The following is a 20,967-nucleotide window of genomic DNA, read 5'->3' as shown; positions in this document are numbered from 1 at the left end:
AGCAGATTCCCTAGTTATAACAAGATAGGTTGTCATAATGACTGTTACAATGGGCTTGAGCATATCAGAGGTGGTACAAATGGCGTAGGATAGGGCAGGGTTCAGATCTGTTGTCCATATGGGCCATCATGCATTGTAGTTGACTCACAGGACCTAGCAACAATAACAGCAGCCACACTCAGCCCCCTCCCTCTCTCCTCAGCCATGTTGCCCCATCTTCCTTCTTCCCCGCCTCTGCTGTCTGTCCTTTAAGACAGCTTAGTTTCTCTTCAGTCCCACCTCTTTAGAAGCTTCCCTGACCTCTTCGCCCACCACCCAGAGGCTGGGTTCTACATCTTTCTCTGTGTTCCCACTGCTCTTCCCCCCATTACAGCAGATAGCACCCCAGACTAACTGTCATTGCATGAAAGGACCCGTGTTGGGGGCCCTGCCCAAGGACAGGACTAGAGCCAGGTACAGCCCCAGACTTTCCAGCTGTTTTGGTTAAACAGCTCCGCTGGACCTGGAGGAGCTTGTCTGGAAACCCTCTCCTGGCTTCCAAGAAATCCAGGCCCCTCTGTAGTGGGCAGAGCCCAGGGCTGGGAGCAGGAGACCCAAGTTGTGGATCTCAGTCTGTGCTGACGATCTCAGTCTGTGCTGACTCACTGTGTGACCCTGAACAGGGAGACCCAGGTGTGTGGTCAAAGATGCCACGGTGATACCCATCCCCCATGAAGGCCACATGGTCAAAGCCCCCATACAGGGCATACTGAGAAATGTTCAGTAGCCAGCGCTCCAGGAAGAAAAGCCCTTCCTTTTGTTTCTGTCCCAGGTGGTCTCCCATCCAAGTACTACAGGCTTAGTTTCCGAGACCAGACACATTCAGGCTGTGCAGAGCACTCACACCACCTAAGAACCTTCCAGGGTCCTTAACTTGTCACCTGGTCAGTTCAGGCTCCTGGGGACCTTGGGGGAGAGTACAGAGCTGGTTGAGAGAGGGTTTGCTACGTGTTGTGCAGCCAAGAGGCTGGTGTTCAGAATCCACCAGCATCCCCATGGGAGAAAGATGGGCAGTCTCCTCACCTACAGGCTGACAGCCTTGGAGACCCATCGGAGGGTCTCTGTGAGTCAGAAGTGGGTACTAACCCACTTAGGAGAAAGAGCTTTTTTTTAAAAAAAAGTTTATTTACAAAATTCTAATACAAATTAGAACAAACTCTTTCCATTTCCCTCACTTCCCCTCAACAAATTGTACAATCTAATGATTAATCCCCTCTTCGCCATATATATCTACATCCCTCTGCTTCCAGCTTCTCCTACTCCTCCTGGATCCTTATACTCATTCTACAATAATGGTCTTACCCAGTATTTATCCTTGTGGGACTGAGTTAGTTTAGGAGAGAGAGTTTAAAAGGGATTAAGAGATGACAGGACAGCATAAATGTTCAGAGAGTGTGAGCAGACCTTTTCTTCTCTGGGAAGAAATGGGCGATCCCCCTGAAGCTCTTGGCACAGGGCCTCAGTCATTCAAACTGGCCAAGCTGTGGTCATCATTCTTGAGATATGTGGAACCCACATGGACATGCTGTTACCACTCCTTCCTCAAGGGGGCAGTCATATACCATTTTATATCAGCTCCTGTCCCTCAAGGAGATGGCCATTGACCACAGCAGTGGGCTCAAGTGTTGGAGATGGTCAGGACAGCACAGGACAGGACAGGGTTCAGACCTGTTGTTCATTAGGTCGCTGTGAGTCATACTTGACTCTACTGCACCTAAAAGCAACAACAGCCTGTGGTTGGGGAAAGAGTGGAGGCTGTATTCCAGGCTCCGGACTTGGTTCATATGCATTTTCACAGCCATGACATAGGACTGGCCTTACCCTAATTTACCATTGAAGAGATGGAGGCTCGGAGAGATCAAGTAAGTGGCAACAAAAACAAAGCTAGGTATGCGGAGAGCTGATACAGGCTGTGAGGGTGCAGCACTCCAGTGCCCAGCCCTCCCCTCACCCATACTGCTTGTGCAGGAGGCCCAGTTCACTGCCCTATACCCCCATTCTGCCTGGCCACCTCCTGTCCCCTGCCCTCCATGGCCCTGCCTGCACCTCCTCTGAGACCAAAAGTGCTGAGCTGTTCCCTCTGCCCCAGATGAGCCATGGGGTGTTTGGGGGTGAGGTCTGCACCTCTGGTGTTATTCACACTGCCCTCCACGCCCAGCATGGCATCCTGAGAACAGGGAGAAGGGAGTGATGGTCAGCTCTTGGTGTGGCCAGCAGGGGGCGCACTGACTCCATGCTGCAAAGACACATCTCACCCCACTGACATCTGGTCGTGCACCTAGATCTTCCGGAATCACCCCACTGACAGCTGGTCATGCAGCCACAGTCAGAGAGGACCCAGCTTCACAGCCACTCTACCCTCTGCCTTTGCCAAGAGCAGCAAAGCTTGTCCATGGTCACAGCTCCTCACCTCTGGCCCAACTTCCCATCACACGGGTGGAGTGAGATGGACATCCGTCCTCTTGGTCCCTGGGATAACCACAGCCCCCATCTCACCCTGCAGGACTTCATCTGTGTGTCGTACCTGGAGCCCGAGCAGCAGTCGCGGACACTAGCGTCCCGGGCAGACACACCGGCCCAGGCACTGTGTGAGCAGTGTGCGGAGAAATTCGAGGTGGGGCAGCCTGAGGACCACCGGCTCTTCGTGCTGGTGGATGGCCGCTGCTTCCAGCTGGCGGACGACGCACTGCCCCACCGCATCAAGGGCTACCTGCTTCGGTGTGAGCCCAAGCTTGACTTTCACTTCGTGTACCGACCCCTGGACGGCGGTGGGGGCAGTGGGAGCCCACCCTGCCTTGTGGTGCGAGAGCCCAACTTCCTGTGAGGCCCCCACCAGGTGGCAGTGGTTACAGAGACTGAGTGCAGGCAGAAGACTGGACAGACAGGCCAGGCGTTCTTTGCTTATCTTCTCTCTACCCACAGCCACACACACTGTACACACACATGCCCAGTGCCTGACCCAGCTCACACTGGTGCACAAATGGACACACACACACACACACATAAACGCACACATACACACACACACACACACACACACTCTGAATCTGCACAGGCCAACTCCTATGACAGTCGTGAAGATGAAGCAGCAGCCAAAGGTGCTTCCTGAGGGAAAGGCATAGCACTAGGAGACCACTGAGACGAACTTCTTCACTAGCCAAAGAGAAAAATTGAAGCCCAGAGATGGACGGGACTCTCCAGCCATGCAGGAAAGCCCACACTGACCCCTCTTCGTACATATCACCTGCCACTTCTGTGCCCAGCCTCACCTTTGGTGCCTCGAGAATGGGCTCATATCCTTCCCTAGGACTGACCCCTGCCACGTCCACCCCTCCAGGTTGGAGCTGGGATGTTCAGATCACTAAGAAGTGTCTCTCAGGGAGTGTGTTGGGGAGACAGCCCCCACTGCATTGAGCCTGCCTTCCATAGTCCAAGCCCCCAATGAGGCCAGCTCCTCAAACACATAGGAGTTGTACCTTCATCTCGGGGGCAGACAGGACCTTCCCCTGCGGACAGGCCGGGGTCTGCAGCCATTGTGAGGCTTAACTCTGGAGAGAGTCTAATAAAAACCCTTTTGGAAACAGCATCTCCTGTCATTACTGCTGAAGCTGTGCAGTAAGAAAAGCCCCGCTCAGCACCAACGGTCTGTCCTCTGAAAGGGCTCGCACCTTCCCGGGGACTCCTGGGCGCCCCTCGGCCCTCAGGGTGCTGGTGCCTGACTGCCCCTCAGCCTTGTCACTTCTGTGTTCCCATATCCTCAGCCTTTTCACCTCTGCTCCCTTCTCTCCTGGGCAGAGGGGCTGTTTATTCCTGGGTGAGACCCCCTAGGAGTAGGAGGGGCACAGAGACCTGGCCATCTGGAAACCTCTGTCTCCTGGGAGGTGGAAGGGGACACATGGGGCCTCACCTTGGTGAGGTGTGCTGAGCCCTGCAGTACCTGGTTCATAGTCTTTGTTCTGTATTATTTGTGATCCTCACAGCAGCCGAGAAAGGTGTTTATGGATGAGGACATCAAGGCTCAAGAGAGGTGAAGTGACTTGCCCTGGGCCACATCACTAGTAGGAGGTCAAAGCGGAGTTTGAGACTGAGGCTGACTGGTGAGCTATTTGGAGAAAACTTAAGTGAGCCAAGTCTCCCTTAGACTGGCCTGAGGCAGCTAGAAGGCCCTGGGGTCCAGGATACAAGTAGCTTCTCCTCAGAAGCCTGAGCAAGGGGTCCGTGACCACAGCCATGTGTCAGAGGTGTGAGGGCCACAAGCCATGATGGCACACTTGGTATTTGCCCCGTAAGCACAATTAAGTGTTCTGGGATTCCCATTTTCAAGATTAACCACAATTTATTATGACCAATACAGTCCAGTGCTTTTGCATAGTCAATGAAACACAGATAAACATCCCTCTGGTACTCTTTGATTTCTTCTAAGATCCATCTAACATTGGCTAAAAAAGAAAAAAAATAACCACGCTCTTGGTACCAGCAGCCAGGACATGAAAAGACAAATTACATTGGGAAAGTATGCTGTCCGAGACCTTTCCAAAGTCCTGAATAGCCACAATGTCAGTCTGGAAACTAAGGTTTGCCTGATACAGGCCATGGTCTTTGCAATTACTTGCTGTGCATCGGAGAACTGGAAGATGACTAGAGATGATAAAAGGGGAATTGATGGCTTTGAGCTGTGGTGCTGGAGAAGAGTGTTGAATATACTATGGACTGCTAGGAAAGCAAACTAGTTCATCCCTAAGAGGGTTAAACCGGGCTGCTCCTTGGAGACAAGGATTCTGGGGCTTCGTCTGACATACTTTGGACATGTTGCAAGAAGGGACCAGTCCTTAGAGAAGGACGTCATGCTTGGGAGGTTGGAGGGACAGCGCAGGAGAGGAAGACCCTTGATGTGGTGGATTGATTCAGTCACTGGAGTAATGGAGGTAGGTGTGTCAGAGACAGTGCAATTGGCACAGGATAGAGCAGGGTTTAGGTCGCTATGAGTTGCAGATGACTCGATGGCACATAACAACTGTCCCAGGTTGGCCACCCAGGCTGGGAGGGATGGCCCTGGCCCTGTAGCACCCCTACCCCCACAGCGAGCCCATGCAAGTGGGCAGAGCTTCTGCACACCTGAAGAGTGTCCCACCCTGGCCTGAAGGTGCCCTGGTAAAGAACAAGTGTCTGCTGGGGGAATGGCAGCCTGTGGGTGCAGTGGGCAGAGCATGCAGGAGGGAGGCACATCAAGAGGCATGTGGAAACTTAGGGTGCACGGGGCCACCTTCCACTCCTTCACCCCAGACCACCCTGCCCCCACCAGGTGCCCCGAGGCCTCGCCCAAGGACCTGGACCATGTTTGCTGGTGCAGTTGCTGGGCTGGCCTTGGGGGACCCAAGGCAGGGGCTGCCTCCCACTCTGTAATGTCATTGGTGATGCCGTGCTGATCTCCTGGAGTGGAGCTTTGAGGAGAAATGCTGACTCACAGGGTGGCTTTTTCTCTGATTTCCTGGAAGCACTTGGCATCCAGTAAATCTGTCTGGGAACAGACTCCACAGCCCACGCATCCTGGAGCCGGGCAGGAACTGGGGATCCAGCCAGCTCCAGGCCACCAGCAGCTGCGCCCTCAGCCAGGCATTGCAGTGCTGCTTCCCCGGTTTACATGCCCTGGCCAATTGCTGGGAACACAGGCTACTCGGCTCTTGTTGGGAAGGTAATTGAATTCAGGGCTGCCACGTTGCCACAAAACCAATGTCCCATAGCTGAGGGGACAAGAAGGGATGGAAGTCCAGTCTGCTCCTCTTGTCTAGATCTACATGTGGACTCTGTCCACCATATCAAGGGGGCCACCATCTCCACCCCAGAGGCACCATGTGGCCCACCGGGGGTCCAGGGATGGCTGGGCCAGGGGCAGACCGTCCGCTCTGTGTGACAGTGCTGAGTTTCAATAAGGATGAGAACGGCAGTGGACTGAATGTCCTAGGGGAAGCTTAACTCTCTAAGTTTACGTGGATGACAGCAAATTAAGTGGACGCTGTCAGAGGGTGAAAGGGAAGTGATTCAAGAAAAATACAGAGGACAAACATCATCATGATGGAGTTGATAAACAGCTTCCTTGAGGTTCTGGTTTGCTGTGAAAATCTTGACCAGAAAGCCACTGTTGTTAGGTTCGATCAAACTGACTACAACCCATAGCAGGACTATGAACTTCACATTGAAACCTTGTTCTATCTACACTGCCCCATCATTACCTCCGCCATGCCCAAGGCCACTGTCACGGTCACTGTGTCAATCCATCTCATTAGGGAAAAAGAAAAGCCCTTCCCGCGAACACAGTTACTCTCCTCTGGCACGCTGCCACGCGGGAGCCACCCACTGATGTAATATAAAGAAAAGGGACTTACTGGTAAAACCAGACGTTGGGAGATTTCTGGGGGAAAAGGAGGGGAATTATATTTTGCTCTGGGGATTTCTATCCTGCGTAACTCCTGTGCTAGAAAAGTGAGCTTCTGGATTTTGGACACGCTGTATTTTTATGCAAGTAATAGGCACTTTCTGTGTGGGTTTGCCATGCCTCTCCCACTGGAAAGTATTTTTGTAAACTTGCTATGATTTTTTTTCTTTTGAAATACAAGAACATGTGATAATGGGGCTGGGGGGAGTCTGGTCATAGTTGTGAGGCTCCCAGAAAGGCCAGCCCCCTGGAAGGCTGGCAGCAGAGCCGCTTACCATGAGGAGGGGAAGGGGCTCCTCAATGTTTTCTATTTTTTTTTTCTTGTGTATCATTGAGTCAGACCTGCCTGGCTCAGTAGGAGATTGTCCTTCCTCCAGAGGAGCGTTTGATGGATTCGAACCACGCACCTTTGGGATTGCAGCGCGGCTTCTTGCCCCTAGGCCACCAGAGCTCCCATGGCTTTGTCAATGATGGACCTCTCATCTACTCAAGAATGAAACCTAGCTGCTTTAACTAACCCATCAGAAACTTGAACATTCCACTTTCTCTATTTACCAAGTGTTATTTTCTTTCCAGAAAGGGGAACAGGGCTGCAGGGATAGTTAATAAGCCGTCCAGTCCATTGATCTATGGTGACCGCCTGTGTCAGGTTGACCTGCACTCTAGCGAGACTAGGACTAGAAGCCCCTGTAGCTAAGAGCTGAGCAGCTATTAGAACCCACCAGGTCTTTAAAGATACTCCTTGAAAATGTTATTATCCCTCTTCCTTCAATACCAGCTGACCATGAGGTTTGCTCCCTGGTGACCCTGGACTGTTACTCCAAGAGTTAACACCTCTTGTATTGACTGCCTTAGATCAGAGCCCAAAGGTTCTGGAGCCCTGAATTGTGGGAGCAAAGAGCAGCCTCTGCCCTTGGAGAGCTCTGGGCTTTCACAGGATTCCCCTCCCCATGTAAGGGCAGGCCCAGCAGCTATATGCTCCAACGGTATATGCAATGCAGGTATATGCAATGAAGATGGTTGGAGGAAATGGTGCTTCTGATTAGTGGGGGCTGGGGATGGACTGGAGAAGGTTCCGAATAAGAAGTGCTAAAGTGCAATGATACCACTTTAAAGACTAAGGTGCACCTGATCTAAACCATGGCCTTTTCAATAACTTCCTGTGCAACTGGCAATTAGACAATGAGTAAGGATGACAGAAGAATGGATGCCTTTTAATTGTGATGTTGCAGATTACTAAATACCCCATGCACTGCCAAAAGAACCAACAAGTATGTCTTGGAGGAAGTGTAACCAGAGCTTTCCTAAGAGGCAAAGATGGTGAAACTTTGGGCATGTTGTCAAGAAGGGACAGTCCTAGCCACTGGTGAGAGTCAGTGCCCAGAGCCATCAGGGGCTTTAAGCTCGTTGCCCACTGCTGTGGTGTGGACAGCTGAAACCCAGGCCCCGACAGGCACCTGGGGTGGAAAAAAACCCCAGACTCTCTACTTCATGCTCTGCTGGAGAAGGAGGTGCAGTCTCCTGTACCAGTCAGATCCAATTTGACAGCACACACACACACACACACACACACCCCTTTTCTTCTTCTTTTTTAAAAAAAGACTACTTCAGCCATCGCGGCCCTCTGACCGGGGTGGGCTGTCCTCAGCCCCCGGCCCGGGGCAAGCTGCCCTCGACCCCCTGCCCAGAGCGGGCTGCCCTTGGCCCCCGGCTCGGGGCGAGCCGTCGCGGCCCTCTGCCCGGGGCGGGCTGCCCTTGGCTCCCTGCCCAGGGCGAGCTGTCGCGGCCCTCTGCCCGGGGTGGGCTGCCCTCTGCCCTCTGCCCGGGGTGAGCCATTGTGGCCTTCTGCCTGGGGTGGGCTGCGCTTGGCCCACGGCTCAGGGCGAACCGTCGCGGCCCTCAGGAGCAAGAAGGCAAGCAGCTGTAACCCAAGACCACCAGTAAGATGATAAAGCATCCTCCCTTCCCCCCTTTATATCTACGCCCCTGTTCAGCATGAAGAAGCCAGAGAGTCGGCATCCAGTTCCCAAATCAATAAGACAGTTGGTTTAATTACTATTGGAAAATGCTTGTCATTCCTCTGTAGCATCTGGTCCCCACTGGACCCTCATCATTTCCTTCACCTGCTCCCCCCACCAACCAAACTGTGCAGCTCTGCAACTGCATCCTGGCCCATCCTCACCCTTCTGCCCCCAACCCTCACCTCCTTGTACCCCCAATATGTTTTTCCCAATAAAGAAATATAGTAAAAAATTAAAAAAAAAAAGAAGGGACAGTCCTTAGGAAAAGGCATGTTATGAAAGGCAGAGGGTCAGTGAAAGAGCGGAGGACCCTCAACAGGAAATGATGTGGTGACTGTAACGGGGCGGCGGGGGGGGCTAGAAAGAGACTTGTGAGGGTGGGTGGTCCAGGATGGTTCAGACCACCTGCTAACACCCAACAACAACAACAACAACAAATGCTGAGGACCCAGAGACGCAGGGAGAGGTCTGCAGACAGAGTAACTGCAAGCAGCAGAGGTGCAAAGTCCAGGCGGACGCCCAGTGCCATGGGGTAAGAGGCGCTGCGCCACAGAGGTCTGAGGTGCCGACCTCCAGGGGGCCAGAATGCCTCATCTCCCACAGTGCAGCTGGTGGGTTTGAACTGTGGACCTTCTTGTTAGCATCCAGAGCTCCTTGTTCAGGAGTATAGACAGAGCGAAGTACAATGTGGTCATTTAGCAGAGATGCGGGGAACGATGTGTCCAGAGAAGGCAGGGAGGGGCTAGGAACACACACCTCAGTCGGGCCAGAAATTAGCGCTTGGGTTTAGTGATCAATCTTTTATTTTTGAAGACTGGTCCATTATTGCAGAATAAAAATACAAAAGCAATTAAAATTAGAATCACATTTTCTAAAAATAGATTTCCACTGGGGGCACACACAGGGCCCTTTCCAACGAAGTATTCCAAAGACTCAGGTTTCAGCACTTCAGACCCCTTGGGTCAAAGGCTCCCTCACTAGCTATGGAAGCCCAAATGAATGTGTTTCACTCTCAAAACAGTGGACAGGGAACCTCAAAAAAAGCAAACACACTTGTCAACTCAGAGCTGTACCCGCCCAGATCTGTTGTTTCTCAGAGCGCCATAGACTGGAGAATGTTGGGCGACCAGGTGAGGGTGGGTATGGCCCAGCAGTGGCCCGACGGCATTCCTGGGGAGGGCACGGGCCAGGCTGGTCAAGCGTCATCCTGGCCCCACCTTCAGTCTCCAGCGAGCCTCACCATCAGGGGGTCGCGTTTGGAGGAGCTTTGCACCACGGATGGCTCTTCAATAGTAGCCTAGGCAGACTTTGTCCATGGCCAGCTTTATCCTGGAAGAGACGGGAAGCCGCAGCGTGTGAGCTGTGTCAGCCCTGAAAGGGTGACCGCCAGAATCCCACCCGGGACAGGGCTGGAACTGGGCCCGAAAATGTAGCCATTCTGAATTCCCGTGGCAGATGCTTCCAGAACAGAGCTGGGGTAGGGGCTGGCAGAAGTGGGCTTGCCTGGCTGCAGAACAAACAGAATGGCAGTGACCCGCACACGCTGACCCACCTGTCAACGGGGTAAGGTTTTTCACAGAGGTTGACCAGCACGTACAGATGTCTCAAGGCATATTCATACTGGAAGAAAACACACACAGGAGACATCCTCAGATCCCCGCCAAGAGGTCCGGTTTGAACTCACCAGCTGCTCTGTGGAGATGAAGCTGCCTCCTGCCGTCAGGATTTCCAGCCTCAGAAACCCACGGAGGATTGCCGTGTCGGAACCAGCTTGACAGAAGTACTTTACTGACGAATACAAAGAAGCTTCTACATCTAAGCAGATATATGCACACCCATGTTTATTGCAGCTTTGTTCACAATAGCAAGGAGGTGGAAACAACCTAAGTGTCCATCAACAAACGAATGGATAGAGAAGCTCTGGTATATTCACACAATGGAATACTACGCAACATTGAAAAACAAGGAACTCATGCAATATTATTAAAAATGAGTGTCTCTGGAGGACATTATGCTGAGTGAAGTATCTCAGTCACAAAAGGACAAATACTGCATGGTGCCACTGTTATAAAACAGGACTGACATTGGGGTTGGGGGGAGACTGAGAAAGATGGGTTCAATAATGTATACTGCATTGAAACAGATGGGGGGGGAAAAGTGTTTAAAAGGGATATGTGATTAGGTATTTTTGTCATGACAGGAGTCCAGAGCAAAGGCTGCATAGTGGAGTGGACCTGGGGGAGGGTTTGTAAAACAATGAAAGAATTTTTCTTTTACTTTTCTAAGTGGGTAGTGTACTAGGGGGAAGGGTTGGGAGGGGAGAAAAGTGCAACAATGAATGAATGGAAATGCAAAGTCTGTAAATTTTCATTGACATTAGTACTAATAATCAAGAAGCTTCCGAGTGAAGGAGAGTTACCTGGGAAGGGCCCATCCTCCACCCCTGGACACCCTGGGCATGTGCCAGCAGGACCTGAATGCTCAGTCGGCCACACGGGCCTTTCTACAATGGGATATGTTCCAGAAGGTCTCCGATTGACCAGCCACTCCCTTCATGTGACCGTCGTATGAGGGAAACGGGGCTGCTGCTGGCAGAGGAGCTCAAGTTTCCATTTTATTCCTTTTTAATTCACTTTTATTCCAACAGCTGCACGTGGCTATTGGACGGCATGCCTCTAGAGCAGGGGTCAGTGCACCCCACTGTGAGGGCCGGAGGGCAAATGCTTCCGGCCTCATGGCCCCGCATCTCTGTGATGGTGGTAAGAAAGGAGCTGAAGGGAACTGCAGGAGCAGAGATATGTTTCCATGGAAACAACAGGACCCCCACCTCATGGGGTCATGCCTCAACAAGTATGTTGTAAACTGGTCTGGACGTAAAGTGGAATGCCTTTTTTAAAATGCCTTTGTAAATCCAAGCTTTATTTTTGGGAGTTTGCGTGAAAATCACAACAGCAAATTATACGCTACAACCCTGTATGGGCTCATTATTATTAACGATAAGATCAAAGGAATGGCTGACTGATAAATGTGGCCTCATGTATGGTGACAGAGAGGAATGACCTCTCTGGATAAACGCACACGTATCCATTCCTTGACTGGGTGCTGAGTTGAGGACAACCTATGTTCACAGAAGCGGGAGGATGGTGCATTGGGCCTGTGGCTGCAGCCTGTCCAGCTGCTCTAGAAGGTTCCATGTACCCCATGGTACACACTCACTAGAAGCCTTCTCTTTTTAGTTGCCCCCAACCTTGTACAGTCCACAGACTGTGGTACCTTCCTCCGCCCCATGGGAGGGACTTCACTCTCACAACGCATCTTGGGGAGTGAGGGTTGGAGGAGACCCAGAAGGAAGGAAGATGCCATGTGGTGGGGGGTGAGTGCCAAGGGATGGGGCTGGACAGGGACTGTCTTCAAAGCCAGGGATATGCGGAGCAGGGTCCCGCAGGACTCTGGTGAACTCTTCCACACGCTGGGTGTCCAGCGATAGGACTGTGTCCACTGCACCTACAGCTCCGTCCCTCACCCCGTCCAAGGCCTCTGAAGCACACCCCTTTTCCCTCCAGCTGCGTGTCGCTTCAGCCTTCCTGAAGAGAAACATCACGGACAGAACTGTGTGTACCCAGAGTGTGTGCGGCAAAGGGTGGAAACTCATTTGGGTCCAGGGGTTTTTTATGTTAATGAGGCCATCTCTAATCCCTTTAGAAATCTAAAAGGGACAGATGAGGCACAGGAACAAGCAAGCACAGCTGGCGGAAGACAGACAGACACCACCACTAAGATGGACAGGAACCAGGCACAGAACTGAACAGGAGCAGGAGCGTCCAGTGACCTGAATTCAGACTTCCGGCCTCCTGATCTGTGAGCAAAGCACCTGTTTGTTCAAGCCACCTGCTTGGGGGGTTCCTGTTACAGCAGTACCACATAAAGTCCAAGTTCAGAGCACTGACTCCAGGGGAAGACTCCCTCTGTGCCTTCTGGTTCTAGAAGTTTCCCAGCACAGGAACCTGGGTCCAACGGATGCACTCTGCTCCTGACTCATGTGTGTTGGGGCGCTGAGGTTCCCCCCTTCTCTGGTGGCTTCCCTCTCCTTTTTATTTCTTGTGAACTAGAAGGTACTGCAGGCCACTTGCAGGGACATTCCCTTTCCATTAGGTCAGGGCTGGGATGGGATTAGGGTATTGCAGCCCACCCTTAACCTTACAATTTGGTTTATCAGATTGTGGGAGATCATGACATAACTTCATGTGATATCAGTAAGTTTGTGTATTTGGGGGGACTTCAGGGGATACTTCTAACTTGCTGTGGGGTCTGGCTGGCAGGAAGGTGGAGTGGGGGGCCCCGGGCTTACCGTGGAGGAGTGCCAGTTGAAGCAGTGCGTGCGGAAGTAGACGGCGGCTTCCTGGTAGCAGGTGTACTGCAGGAGCTCGGCTCGCTGGGACAGGAGCTGCTCCATCTCAGCCTCGGACGAGGCCAGCAGGGACACGATCTTCTGCATGGACTTCTCTATGACGTGCCTAGCCTGTGAGGACATCTGTCCATCAGCACGGTCCCTCCCAGCCCCCTGGCAGGGTCAGAGCACCTTTAAAGCCTCCTCCCCACACAGTCCCCCCCACCACCCCCGACAACACGCAGACCAGAGGCCGTCAGCGAGCTTTCACGCAGCGGGCTGAAAACATGGCCGGGGTCAGGTCTGGTGATAACCGGCTCACAGAACTGCATGGCTGAAAACCGCGGACCTGCCAAATGTGATGCTATTTGCATTTTCCAATTAAAAAGACAACGATCATTTTTTTTTTCAAAATATGCCAACAATTAAAAAATAAATGTTTTCAGGTATATGCCCTGTTTCTATCACAGCCAGCACACTGGAGAAAGATCTTTCTACAGAATGAAGATTTTTGTCTTTTCAGAATCTTTCACCATTGTGGGAATATGTCTAAAGACTGAACAAGCTTGTCTGATTCTATGGAAAACAGACCCCACAATCTGTGATATAAAGTAACCAATGGTGGGACAAGGTGCCATCTTCACAGCTGTCTTATCACTATCCGTTCGGGAGACCAACCGATGCTTAGATAAACCCCCAAAACAAAGCCCCTTAGATCAGCCTTATGGAGAAGAACCGCCCCACAGGATTTTTTTTTATTTTTTAATTTTTATTATTGTGTGCATGTACCGTCAAATCAGATCTGACTGGTACAGGAGGATATTGCTCCTCCTTCTCCAGCAAAGCATCTGGCGGCTTCAAACTATGTACCTCTGGGATTGCAGTGCAGCTTCTTGCCACTAGGCCACCAGAGCTCCCCCCCACAGGGTTCTTTATGGAAGCCCACTGCCTCTTCTTTCTCCCGCTGGCCAGCTAGTGGGTTCGAACCCCCAACCTTTCACTTCACAGTCTGGCACTTGAACCACCATGACACCAGGGCTCCTCATAACCATTAGAAAAAGGGACCCAAAAGTCATTACAGAAGTCTAGAGTGGAGGCTGCATAGTGGAGTGGACTTGGGGGGAGGAATTATATATAACAATGAAAGAGTTTTTCTTTCTTTTCAAGGAGAAGAGTGAATTGGAGGGGGAGGGGGTGGAAAAGTGCAACAATGAATGACTGGAAACCCTAAGTCTCTGTAAACTTTCATTAAAATTATTTTTTTTTAAAAAAAGGAAAAAAATAATTAAAGAAAAAAACTGTTTCCTCCCAGACACTGACAAGCTGCATGACGAGAGGGAAAGTGCCCACATTAACCGTATTTGACAAGCAGGTCTCTGTCCTAGCCCCTCTACAGTTAGGCTTTCTAGTTTGGGTCTGCATTCAACAAAGACGTGCTGCCTAGTGGGTACCGGGTCTGTCACTGAGGACCCCCTGGGCCCCAAGGCCTCTGCAGGGGTCCCACACTGGGCCCTCTTTCCCATCTATCCACGTGTGTGACGCTCAACTTTCTTCATGTCCTTCAGCGGGAACAGCACAGCAGAATTCAGCAGCTGTGAGGATTCAGCGGTCTCCTATTAGGAAAGCCTTTTCGCAAAAATGAACAGCAAAGTCTCTCATCAAACTATTACAGTAATGAGAAACGGTTGTTTTTCATGAGAAATATTCTGTTTGTCTTCGTGTTGTATCTTAGTGCTTTAGTATTTGTAAATCTTGGTTTTAATTTCTAATCACATAAATATCAACAGCTAGAGAACTCACATCAAAGCTCGTTGGGATCAACAGTTTAAAGAGATCTGACACCAATATGAAGCCCTTGGTGTTACGTGTTTGACACGAGCTAACCATGTGGTGGCTAGTGTGGCAGCCACTCTCAGGTCTAATTTTTCAGGATAATTATATACATCTGAAACAAACGTGTGAGAGCAGGAAGCTGTTAAGACAGAAACCGTCAGAGAATGAAAATGCAAATCCTTTCCGTTAATAGAGTGGCAGAAAGTTGCACCCCTTCAAAGGCGGGAAACTGCTGAGGCCAGAAAACAAGGGGGTCCCGTCAGATTCCGGCTCTCATGGCCTCACTCTTCCCTAGAAAATTCTGAGGGGTTTTCTGTGCTCACGGGGCCCCGGGGCCAGGGCAGCGTCCATCCTGGACTGTGCTGACAGAGCAAGCAGAGAAAGGGCTTTGTTGGGAAGGACAGTCTGCCCTTTTGTGCCCAGTCCCAGTAAATGCGCTCCTTGTGGCTCCCGGCTGCTCGGGTACAATCCGGACCAGAAGGCCATTCGGCCAGCTCCAAGTAACGGAGGAGCTCCAGAGAGGCAACGCGGGGATTAGGCTGGCTTCTGTGCCATCCAGGAAGACTTTGGGGCTCTCGGGTGACTTTGTGGGGTAGATTACTTTTATATATATATGATTGGCTAGTAAGTCAACACAGGGAGCTCTCTAGTGGCCTAGCAGTAAGGAGCTGCACTGCCATCCCATAGGCACATAGTTCGAATCCACCAGCTTCTCCGAGAGAGAAAGATGGGCAATCTCCTCCCATGCAGTTTATAGCTTCTGAAAACCCACTGGAGGGTCAACTACGGATCGGTTCAGACTTGGTGGGACATACAACAGTAAGTCAACAATAATAAGCGAACAAAGTCTTTGAAGCCTGCAGTGTAGACCTGGGAATTATCCCCAAGCCCACTTTTTGGCCGGACACAGGAGGGCTGGGCCCCTATTTGCTTGGTTCCTGAAGTGGCAGAGGGGGAGGTCAGCATGTCCTTAAGGGGCTTCTATTTCACACACATATAATGACTGGTTTCCTTAGCCAGGTAGCCCCACATAGTGGGAGGAGAGTGACCCCAGAGTCACCCTAGTTCCAAGTAAAGCTGGAGAATGGTCAGGAGGCCTAGGGCAGATAAAGGGAACTTGGGAGGGGCTCCCTCCGCCACCGCTCACCTCCAGATGCCTGTTGATCTTGTTGAGAAGGTTCCTGTACTCCTGCAGGTTGTTGGTGGCCATCAGCTTCCTCTTCATGATCGCCAGGGGCACCTCAGGGCTGGGGATGAGGTCGAGGCGCTTGACGGGGGGCAGAGAGATGGGCACGCTGGCTTTGTGCTTGGTGCCTTGAAACTGCATGAGCTTCATGGATGCAATGGACTGCAGAGAGAGGGGAGGGAGCTGGGCTGAGTGGGAGGAGGTGGGGTGCACACCTCTCAGGAGCCTCCCAGTGCACCCCAAAGACGTGGGGACGCTGAAAGGACACAGGCGCACACAGGTTCCCTCCAGCAAAGGCCAAGTGACCTGCTGAGCACTTGAAATCAACTGATGGGTGATTTCAGTCCTGCCTGGCACCTTGTTCCTTCTGTCTGAAATGGAACCACTGGTCAACAGTCAAACAGAGCTTGGGCCAGAGAGGTACCAGCCAATGGCCACCCTGGGCTGTGCTCACCCTGTTCGCTTCCTGTCTCCCCAGCAGCCTAGAGCAGGAATATTTCAGGCTTTGTCCACTGACAAGGGCAGAGTTCAGGGCTCAATGTTCTGTGCTGATGCCTGGCGCTGAAGTCTAAACCACAGCAGCTCTCAACCAGGCTATGGGGCTTCGGCAGTCAGCACACCACCAAACAAACCTCAGACATGCTGCCAGCCTCCAAAACCACACGTTTCTGAGCCAAGCCAAAAAAAGAACCCACACACAGATCTAAAACAGAAAACGTGATACACAGCCAGGTCAGAAGCCGTCTGCTGTCAAGTGGTTCTCGACTCCTGGCGAGCCCACCCCGGTCAGTGTAGAGCTCTGCTCCACAAGGTTTTCAGAGTAGCTTGCCTGACCTTGCTTACAAGGTGCCTCTGGGTGGACTTGAACCTACAACCTTTCAGTTACCAGTCAATCATGTTTGCCTTCTGCACCACCCAGGGATTCCAGAAACATATATAAAAACATATAAGAACAGAAGGGTGAGTGGAAAGAGAACCACAGGGAGGGAGTGGGAAGAGTGGTGTTACACCGTTAATACTGTAACTAATGTCACAGAACAAAATGCATGAATGATTGAATGGAAAACCAATTTGCCCTGTAGTTTCACTGAAAGAACAATAAAAAGTTGGGTGGCAATGCTAGAAGAGATACCAGAGTGAACAGAAAGCTCAAGATGAAAAGTCCATCCTCCTGCTGGGCCACCTTTGGTCCAGCCTTCCCCGAGTCACCTCTCCTCTGCTTCTCCTCTGTTCTACTCCCTCCCTGACACTGACCAGGTCCAAGGCATCCTAAGTCTCTTCCCTACGTGCTAGGGCCTCCCTGCTCCAGCCCATGCCCCACTGGTGAAGGCTGAAGATGGCCCAGTGGCCGGCTCACAGTTCCTCTACAAGGCCAATGTCAGCCCCAGTAGAACAGGTCTCAGCTGGCAGCCTCGTGGATGTGCAGGGCACACTCCAGGCACATGCGATGCCTTCAGGACATAGTCTCCAGTTTACAGACAAAGGAGGAAGGTGACAAACCGCAGTGTCCCGTGAGGGAGAGCCCTGGTGAAGCCCAGGAGTGGGGTGGCAGGGCAGCGCTGACCCTGCCTGAGGACAGTTTTTCCCTGAGCACTCTCTTCCTCCAGGCTAGGCCTCCTCAGCATTTAGTGTTCTGAACACGTGAAATCTCGAATGTTCTAGCAACTTTGTACTCTGGGGTTTTAGCTTACAAGGAAATAGACTCCGAACAGTTCAGAAAAGCTGTCCAGAGTCTCGTCACTGTAAGTTCAAAGCATACTCCTGCCCAGATTAGAATAGCGAGCAAGCAGTGTGAGAGGCAGGGGCTGCCCTGACCAGTTCCTGGTGGATCCCATCTCTGTTCCCCATAAGATTCTAGGATGTAAGGAGCCAAGCTGCGGGCCCGGGGGCCCCACTCACTCTGTTTCCGTACTGCATGACGTGGCTGGTGTTGGTGTGAGACTTGACCAGCTGGTACTGCTTGTGGAGTGTCTCCTTCGTCAAGTCCTCCTGCCAAGACAGAAGCCTGCAAGTCCTTCCACGCTCAAGGCTGGTGGCGAGGCCCCCACCGCAGCGTGCCCACACCCAGGCTCACCACATCCGAGTCCTCCATCCAGTTGACGCTGTACCAGTCCCCCAGGTACGTGCCCCTCTCGTCGTCATAGTAGCAGGCGTAGGAGGACTCATCGGGGTTGGCGGCGGTCGTGGCATAAACTGGAAGAAACCAAAACATCCCTTGTCACATTTCACTCCCAGATATGAATCTCACACTTTGTGGTGGTAGGATTTTTTTTTTTTACTTTTCTATCCATTGTCTTAGATTTACTTTTCTATCCATTGTCTTAGACCTGACCACACAGCCAGGTAGGCATATGCGAGTAAAATGAATCTTTGAGGCTCCACTCGCCACCCTCAGGCCCCCTGGGAGTGTGGTCCTCAGATGCCTCAACTGATGACACTTAATTCTCCACTGATGAACATCTCCAACATCAACAGCTGTGGGGTTAATATAAGAAGAGAGAGCCAACCAGACAGCAGTAAAACTATGAGAAGGTGTGGCTGATGGAACCCCAGGGCCAGAGCCTGAGCCCTTGAGATGGGAACGTCGACACCAGGAAAGAAGCAGCAGAGAAAGCAGCTCATGTCCTTTGAGGCCAGAGGTTCCTGCACCAGGTATATCTTGCTGTTGACCGAGAAGCTGCCTGGATTAACTGTGGGACTGGAATTGGCTGTTAAGCAGCTGTTGGAACTAACTCAGGGCTTGTGCCTTGCTGTGAACCTGCTTGGGACTGTTATGTGCTGAATAGAGACTTTCACTGTGTGATATCCTTTGTCATCCCTCCCTCTACAACCTGTTTTTTTCTAGTAAACCCACAACTGTGAGTAAAAAGAGATTCTGTGAAGTCTGTGTGGTCATCGGCAATGAATTCTAGACTATATATTCAGTAGAAGTAAGTGCTGCAGAGTGAGCCATGTTTGACCTTACAGGGATCCGTTTTGTACTGTGGATGTTGTTGATGGGGACAGTTCCCCTTTGTGGAGTTAGGAGAATTTAGACTTTGCTGTCCCCCCACATTGTTCTTGCTCCTTTCACCCACTTGCACTGTGAGTCCTTCCTCCTTTCACAGGAAAGTCAAATCGAAACCAGCCCCCTGCAATGAGCCATCGGGGAGGACAGGGAAGCAGAAGTGGATCCAGCAATGCCCATCTGACAGCACTTCTTCTAAAGCTGAAGTGGGAGTCTCAGATGGTGCCAATGGTCCATGTACTGGGCTGGTGATCAGCAGGTTCAAGTCCACCCAGAGCGGCCTTGGACGAAAGGCCTGGTGATATACTTGGAAGCCATCAACCACTGAGAACGTTCTGGGGCACACTTTTGACATGCCTGGGAGTGTACGAGCTGGGGCTGATTAAAGTCAGTGTGAAGAAAGGAAAATCAGCTGAGAGAATCCTTTTCTGCAGCAAGAAGCAAGCACGCACGCCCAAGACATCATTCGAGATGATGTCAGAGAAGAATGAGGGAAGACTGTAATAACTCTACAAAGGTCAAGAATAGGGGTCTGAGAAAAATTGGATAAATTATGCATACTGCATTGAAACAGAGGAGGGAGAGAACTGTTTAAAAGCGATATATGATTGGGTATTATGGTTATGACAAGAGTCCAGAGTGAAGGTTGCACAGTGGAGTGAGTGAAGTCAAGAACAGGGACCTGATTAGTTTCCAGAGAAGGTTTTTCTATGCAGGAGAAAGACCTGGGTTGACTGAGCCACTTTGGGCATGTTGGTAGGGAAGGCTATTCCTTGGCGAGGAACATCGTGCTTAGAAAGGCAGAGGGTCAGTGAATAGAGGAGGACCCACAAGGAGGTGGACTGACACAGTGACTGCAGCAGTGGGCTCACGTGTCAGAGATGATGAGGACGGCACAGCATAGGACAGAGGTCAGATCTGTTGTTCACAGGGTCACCATGAGTCATACTCTCATCGATGGCACATAACAACAACAACGACAGCAACGTATAACTGCTACCTTTTCCTACCCACCGACCACAGACTCAGCATTGTGCTGGGTGAATGATCTATCATTGAAACCGAACTCTCCCAGCACACAATCACCGTCTTGATGCCATTTCACAGATGGGGATAACTGAGGGTTGAAGACCTTAAGAAACCTGCCCATAGCAAGGAATAGATGTTGGTGAGGATGTGGTGAGTAAGGAACTCTTATACATTGTTGGTGGGATTGCAAAATGGTACAACCATTCTGAAAGGCAGTTTGGTGCTTCCTCAAAAAGCTGAATATAGAAATTCTCTATGACCTAGATATTCCACTACTCGGAATATACTCTGATAATATGAGAACTGAGGCATAAACTGAGATTTGTACACCAATGTTCATAGCAGTGCTATTCACCATCGCAAGAATATGAAAAGAGCCCAAAATATCCAAACACAAACAAATGGATTGAGGAATGATGGTACATTCACACAATGGAATACTATGCAGCACGCAGGAGCAATAACTGTAAATTATTACCTAACTTGGGAGGGACTGGAGAGCATTATGCTGAGTGAACTAACTCAGTCCTACAAGGATAAATATTATATAAAACCATTATTGTAGAATGGATCTAAGGATCCAGGAGGGGTGGGAGAGGCTGGAAGCAGAGGGATGTGGATGTGCAGGTGGAAGAGGGGATTCATCACTGGGTTGTACAATTTGATGGGTGGAGGGGTGAGGGAAATGGAAAGAATTTTTTTCTAATTTGTATTAGAATTTTGTAAATAAACTAGTTTGTTTTTTTTTTAAAAGAAACCTACCCATGCTCATAGGTGATGTGAGGCAGAGGCCCAAACAGTACAGAGCTGTGTGAACTCTCCTTGAACCCATCCCCAGATTTAGGGCCAACATTGCTTTTACGAGACCCTGGACGAGTATTATGACGCTCACGTGCAGCCTCTACTCCTCCAACCCCTAATCCACAAGTAGAGACGTGCTGGTGTGCAGCTGCGAAGTGCTTGCCTGCAAGCAGCAGTCTGAACCCACTGGCCACGCCACGGAAGAAAAGCCGTGGCCGTCGGCATGCGCCC

General features: G+C 51.1%; 2 protein-coding genes across 2 annotated transcripts in view; one reads left to right on the top strand and one right to left on the bottom strand.

Moving 5' to 3' along the window:
• The window catches only part of RIN3 (Ras and Rab interactor 3), a 162,871-nt gene extending 160,008 nt beyond the window's left edge, over nt 1-2,863 (top strand). The window contains exon 13 of the mRNA XM_006879209.1: nt 2,543-2,863. Coding sequence (XP_006879271.1) covers nt 2,543-2,863 — 321 coding nt within the window. The remainder of the gene's footprint in view (nt 1-2,542) is intronic.
• Nucleotides 2,864-9,779: 6,916 nt separating this feature from the next.
• The window catches only part of LGMN (legumain), a 51,544-nt gene continuing 40,356 nt past the window's right edge, over nt 9,780-20,967 (bottom strand). Inside the window, exons 9-14 of the mRNA XM_006879208.1 lie at nt 17,974-18,092; nt 17,799-17,888; nt 15,861-16,061; nt 12,842-13,012; nt 10,046-10,113; nt 9,780-9,822 (exon numbers count right to left, since the gene is read on the bottom strand). Coding sequence (XP_006879270.1) covers nt 9,780-9,822; nt 10,046-10,113; nt 12,842-13,012; nt 15,861-16,061; nt 17,799-17,888; nt 17,974-18,092 — 692 coding nt within the window. The remainder of the gene's footprint in view (nt 9,823-10,045; nt 10,114-12,841; nt 13,013-15,860; nt 16,062-17,798; nt 17,889-17,973; nt 18,093-20,967) is intronic.

Source organism: Elephantulus edwardii, unplaced genomic scaffold, assembly GCF_000299155.1.
Source record: "Elephantulus edwardii isolate Elephantulus edwardi_28Jun2011 unplaced genomic scaffold, EleEdw1.0 scaffold00002, whole genome shotgun sequence".
Taxonomy (NCBI): Eukaryota; Metazoa; Chordata; class Mammalia; order Macroscelidea; family Macroscelididae; genus Elephantulus; species Elephantulus edwardii.
This window is presented reverse-complemented; position numbering and strand designations above follow the sequence as displayed.